The 6244-nt window shown below is 34.2% G+C and overlaps 1 protein-coding gene across 1 annotated transcript in view; it reads right to left on the bottom strand.

Annotated features, from left to right (window-relative positions):
* Positions 1–789: 789 nt before the first annotated feature.
* The window catches only part of LOC21390274 (exocyst complex component SEC6), a 16203-nt gene continuing 10748 nt past the window's right edge, over positions 790–6244 (bottom strand). The window contains exons 16-25 of the mRNA XM_010096685.2: positions 6097–6180; positions 5875–5961; positions 5099–5143; positions 4409–4487; positions 4187–4256; positions 2563–2650; positions 2157–2246; positions 1880–1996; positions 1621–1683; positions 790–1207 (exon numbers count right to left, since the gene is read on the bottom strand). Of these exons, the coding sequence (XP_010094987.2) occupies positions 1076–1207; positions 1621–1683; positions 1880–1996; positions 2157–2246; positions 2563–2650; positions 4187–4256; positions 4409–4487; positions 5099–5143; positions 5875–5961; positions 6097–6180 (855 nt within the window). The 3' untranslated portion in view covers positions 790–1075. The remainder of the gene's footprint in view (positions 1208–1620; positions 1684–1879; positions 1997–2156; positions 2247–2562; positions 2651–4186; positions 4257–4408; positions 4488–5098; positions 5144–5874; positions 5962–6096; positions 6181–6244) is intronic.

Genomic DNA, 6244 nt, shown 5'->3' with positions numbered 1-6244 from the left:
AAAATGTCTTAAGCAGATAAGCATGACACCATTATCCGGCCACTGGCACAAAGAATTTTGAGGCTATACATGCAACCACCAATCAATTATTACTTTCATTTGCATCTTTTTTATTGACTCATAAACACTTGAGAGATCTATATTGTGCGATTCAATAAGTATTTAAAGATCTTTCTATTTTTTTTTTTCTGAAGTCTCATTCAACTAGAATTAAGAAATGTTAGAAAAGTAATAAGTTGCAAGAACGTCTAGGAAGTTAACTAATCAATTAAAAAAAAAAGAATAAACATGAGAAATTATGAGAAAAAACTTTTATATTACAACAGATCAGATGCTTATGTAAGCTAAAAAGTTTTTTGTGCGTTAAAACTTTGTTTAGCAAAACAGAAACTTATTTTTAGAAATGAAAAAATTCAGAGTTACTGAAAATTGTATTTTTGCTCTTTAATTCGTCCTTTTCTTCATCTGGTTCTCTAACTTCTTTTTTTTTCCCTCTCTAAGCTTTATTTATTTTCCGGGCTTCACCGCCGAGCTTTTTATCATGTAGAAAGAAGGCCACTTTCGGCTGCAAAACTTTTTGTTCAAGGGAAATGTTTAGAGATCTTAACATTTAGACGTAGTGTGCTCTCTTGAATGATCTTAATCCCAGATTTCCCTAGTGAAAACAAAACTAAATAATATGATTAATTTCAATATCTTGAGACCTATAAATAATTAGTTAAAACTTTCCTAATAATTATAAGGGGCTTTAGGCAATTGCCTTGCTGGTTTATCCTTAAGCCGGAACTATGAACAACGAAGATTATAGATCCATTGATGGGGGAATTACACAGATGCCCAAGATATTCCACTAAATCCACCCTAGAAATATTTTCCTTCCCTCATAAGTTACAATACAACAAGGGTGTCATTCGCATATTAAATTTCATGTACAAACCAAGAACCAGAACACGGAATTAGCCCTGGGAAAAAAAGAAGGCCGCATACAAGTAACAATAACAATAAATGAAAACGAGCCTGTCAACCATAAAGATTATAAACACATATCTGGCAGTCTTTCTTTCCAAGAACCCTACTAAGTCAGCTTTCGCCATAAGGATCCCTTGGAAGCCGATAAACACTTCACTCTTGGGAAAACAAAACCAGCTTTTGGGGCGTTCTTATCGACCAGAGAATTCTCATATATCTCTTTGCACTCTTGTACAACCTGTTCCACATGGACAATATCATATCAAATTTTGTAGATACAACTCAAGCACCTTTCTCTAAAGCCTTACACGGTTTGCACCGAATGCATAGATTGGAGACGAACAAAAACCAATTTTATTTAAATGAGTTAATTAAGCACCGAGAACCTTTACTCGGCTTTTGACAAAGAAGATGAGAAAATCAAAATCATGGTGATTCAGCTCATACACTTGAGTAATATGAAGTGAAACTGTGAAAACATATCTGGTAGTATATGACGCCATTTAAGTTGCACCCTACTAAGTTTGCAAAACCAGAAAGCACACGAGAATTACACTCAATATTTTACGAGGAGAACCCAATGATACGGAGCACCTTTCGAGGTTTATTTATTACTGGGAATCTTTAACTAGCAATACAGTTGCATCATACCTCTTTGGCATCTTTCCGTGGTATTCCTTCTCTAAGCCCAACAAGTTTCTCAACAACCTCAGGCTGCAATAGAGGTCACCAGATGGTTAATAACTCGAGCTTAAGAGACTTCATGGAAAATTCATAAGCAAATTACATGATACCAAATCAGAACTTGGCCTTGCGGTAATGTATCTTCTGCAGCTAAAAGCTAAAAGTATAATAAAAGATTGCATATTAAACCGAAAATACGTTAAGAAGACTTTTTTCCAGTAGTTACCGGGCAGTCCGGTTGATGTTCAAGAATATTTGTGTATATGAGGGTGAAGGTGTCCAAGCTCTCTGCTGAAGCAAGTTCCCTTAAATCACTTAGTATTCTGGCCCGACCTTCAACTTTCTGTAGACAGAGGTTCAAGATCAGGAATGGATGCGAAAAGTTGGAAGCAATTGACACAAGTATCTCAGTGAAGAAATTCACATACGCAAGTGAGTTGTGGGGAACTCTTATCAAGAATAACGGTATTTTAGTAATATCAGAGAAAGGGGTTGGCACTTACGGTAACACTTATATACTCCCTGAAAAAGTCCATAAGAACCTCTTCGTCTAATCTCATTCGTTCAATGGTCTCCTCCTTAATGTAGCTCCTCTAAGGTTCATAAACATATATAAAATTAAGTAAAAGAAACAGAACAGTTAATGATTGAATATATCCAGAGCGTCTCTCCCAATGAGAGAGAAACAAAATTATCTTCACCTCGCCAAGGTATAAAAAGCACATTTTATTCCTTTAATTTTGAAGATCGTTCACACAAATATTACAAGAATGATATGTAAAGGCGCTATTAGTACATGTAGTTCCAATGTAAACTAGGAGTCAGGTTCACTTATTTTCACCGAACCAGAATCAAGTTCTAATGTAACAGTCAAAAGAAACACACAAATTTGATTTTAATAAAAAGTACCTGTGTTAGAAGATGATCAACATATACAACCACTGTTTCCTCCAGGCAAGCCTCAACAAATCTTCTAAATGATCTATCTTCAATGTACCTGACAAAACATTAAACCCCATTAAAGAGGCATTAATTTGCATGAAACCGAAACCGCAATAATGTATGAGCATATACAGAGAGTCTCATTTAATCGGACAATAAATGTTTCAAGGTTAGATAAAACATCAAATCACATACAAGGCTCAATGTATCCTCATAAAGCATGATAAGATTAAAATATCTTTTTTGTCAACAATGTTAAAAACAGATCCAAAGAGTACATGATTAGAAAGGCAATCAGTTCTAAAAGAACCACAAAGAACAACAGAAACAAAACACAACTTTCACGTGCGGCAAGATAAAAATATAAAGAGATGTTCCTAACTTCAATGAAGAAAAGAGCAACAAAGAAATGAAAAACTTGATTCTATCACAGAGGAACTATCCCCTTATCTAGCAATCTTGAAAAGAGATAGAAATCTAGGCATTACTCTTTGCAACGCTTAACTGAGTACGTGTTATACCATAACCAGGAAACCCAGAAAAAACTAGAACTTTAGTGTGGCCATAAATAATTTGATAGATCCTTCCATAACTAAACCCTTCACTCGACCGAGCCCCGTGAAGCAAAATAGAGAAACAACAAATAATTAGTAAATAACTAGATAATAAAAATAAAATAAAAATAAAAAAAGTCCCAATTCCGTAGCATTCATATTACAGTGAAAATAAGAACTCCACGTGAAGCAAAATAGAGAAATAACAAATAATAAGAAAATAACTAGATAATAAAAATAAAAAATAAAAAAAGTCCCAACTCCGTAGCATTAGGTGAATCTAAAACAAAAACCGGGTGGGGGGAGGCGGATGAGGCAGTTCTTTCTCAACACATCATCTGACCCACAAAGGAAATATCGCAGACTAAAATGAAGAACACAAATGTAACTGGTAGCAAATGCATCCTGATCTATAAATAAATGTGAAAGTTCTTGAAAATTTAGGATGCTTTTTGGACAAAAGTCGCTTTGAATTGTCCCAGGTTGGTGTTGCTTGTGCAAGAATGATGGGGAGACAGCAGATCACTTATTCCTCCATTGTGCTTATTCCGCCTGTTTTATGCTCAAGGAGTTTGATTTTTCTTGGGTCATGCCTAGAAGCTGTGCTGAGTTGCTGGTTTTCTGTCCTCCTTCCAGTCTTAGTCAAAGGGAATTGATTCTATGGAGGGCTGCAACTTTAGCTATTTTTTGGGGTTTACGGTTAGAAAGGAATAATAGAATTTTTTAGGATCATGGAGAGGATGGGTATATTATTTGGTATAAAATAAAGTGCTGGGTGTCGTGGTTTATGGGGATTAAAATTTTGGAAGGCCAATTTTTTCGGATTTTATTAGGAGTTGGGCTCCTTTTTTATATTCCTGCTCTTACTTTGATTATGGTTTTAAGTTGTATTGATTCTTCTGTATTTTTGGAACTGGTTTAGTGGAGGATAATTCTTCCTCTCTTTTCCTAGTTCCCATTTCCTTTATTAATAAAGGTTCCTTTTCTTTTCAAAAACAAAAAAAATGTTTAACAATTCATGTAGAAATGAAACTTACATCTTCACATCCGTAAAATAATCACCAAAAGTTGCAACTAGATACTCAGTAACCTGCCCCTCGCACCACTCTGAAATATTAAAAAAAAAACAACACGAAATAAGTAACTTAAACTTGACGAATCAAAAATGAGTTTATAATGGAATACTGCTGAGAGACTACAAGATGATCGGAAATGGTTGATCCATCCAGAGTATCATAAAAACTGCAAAGACATTTTACCTTTATGGTAAAGTTTAACCAGTAACTCATGTACTCCTGGATCTTCGAATATAACACTAACAGTTAGGTGCACAGCCTCCTATAATCAATTGAAAATCTAGTAAGTTCTGGTCATCCACAAAGTCTTATAGCAAAGCACCATGTCTTCCTTGAACACCCCTATAAACCGGTCAGTGAAGGTAAAACCGGTAACAATTCAAACACCAGGTATAAATATCTACCTGTGTTCTGTTTCAAGTAAAAGAAATGTTTTTCGTATATATACCTATCTATATGCATAAAAATATTGTGTTGTTCCCAAGAAAGCAAAAATGAACAAAGAGAATACAATTTTTTAATGTTTACTGTTTCCCAACAAAGAACTAAAATACTATGCGCATAAAAGTTGAATATGATCAAATCGCGGACACATAATTATATATCCAAGATACCAAATAACTGTTCACAGGAATATACACGTAAACCAAGTAAATCATATTGTTAAAGATCAAAATAAGGAGAGAAAAAAAAAAAACATGAAGCATAAATCTCAAGTACAAGTGAACTGCAAATTAAACTTAGAATAAACGGACGCATGTTGACGAATATTGCTCATAGGTCTGAACACGGCGGGCGTGAGATATGTGCATTATTTAAAGATAAACCGTAAATAGTATCATATAAGTACATGGAGCAAAAAAATTATCATACCTTTGCAACCTCCAGAAAACCTTTACAAGTGTCCTCAAAGTTGACCTGTTGAAAGGAATAAGATAAATTTGAAAATAAAATAAAATAAGTCAAGCATACCAAAGCCATTCCTAGAATAGGGAAAACAAAGGGCCAATTTAACATTGTTGTGTTGTTAAACTGTGACCAGAGGCGGGTAAGAATTCGGTACATTTTGTTTTGAAGTTGTGAATACCAAAAGCAGAAAATAAATGTTTGGTAAACTAAAACTAGACTACAATAGATATACTTTATTGTCATTCTAGTTTTGGTAAAATATAATTAGACTATAATAGATATACTTATTTTCATTCTAGTAAAATATTTTAGCATACATTTTATAGTTTTAGTTTTTATTACTAATATTATGGTCAACTATAATATTGTTGCAGAGGAGATTGCGCGCACATGAGATCGAGCATGTTTGTGTGAGAGAGAACGGAGATGAGTATAAAATTTTAGCTTTCATTTCCCACTATAAGGTTTAGGCGTTCTCTCAAGAATTACGAGATTCAACATGCATCACAAATTAATGTATCAAGAAATATATTAAATGTTAACTTCATAGGAAAAGCCTTATAATGGCAAAGTTTGAATCCATGAGGCACAGAAGACCAGGCAATCAACTAAAAACTGAAAGGAACAGATTGAAAGTTGAGAAGGGGCTAAAACAACAAAATTAAGCTAGGTGTTGGAGCTGTTACAGGGAGAATAACAAAAAAGAGGGGAATAAAAAATTCAAATTGATAGGGCATAACCTGCTCAGCATAGTTCTGTGGAAGAGCTTCTACAATGCTATTACTTAGCTCCATTGCAAGATCATAGCAGCGAAGATTATTGTTAATCTGAAAAAATAGTAAAAATTTTAATAATAATAAAGATGATGATGTTGATAATAATAATAATAAAATAATAATAATAAAAGAGAAGTCTGTATGTAAGTTCCGTGCATCAGCTACTAGAGGTAAATAATCACAGACCATAGCACACAGAGGTTCCAAACCAATTTCAGAAGCAGGTTCTTCAAATCTCTGCCGTTCAGCTGCTTGAAAGTCAATCATCACCTGAAGAATTAGATATAACAAGGGCCAAACATTAGCGACAGTTTTGTGTGTGTGTGTGTGTTGG

This window comes from Morus notabilis, unplaced genomic scaffold, assembly GCF_000414095.1.
Source record: "Morus notabilis unplaced genomic scaffold, ASM41409v2 Scaffold411, whole genome shotgun sequence".
Taxonomy (NCBI): Eukaryota; Viridiplantae; Streptophyta; class Magnoliopsida; order Rosales; family Moraceae; genus Morus; species Morus notabilis.
This window is presented reverse-complemented; position numbering and strand designations above follow the sequence as displayed.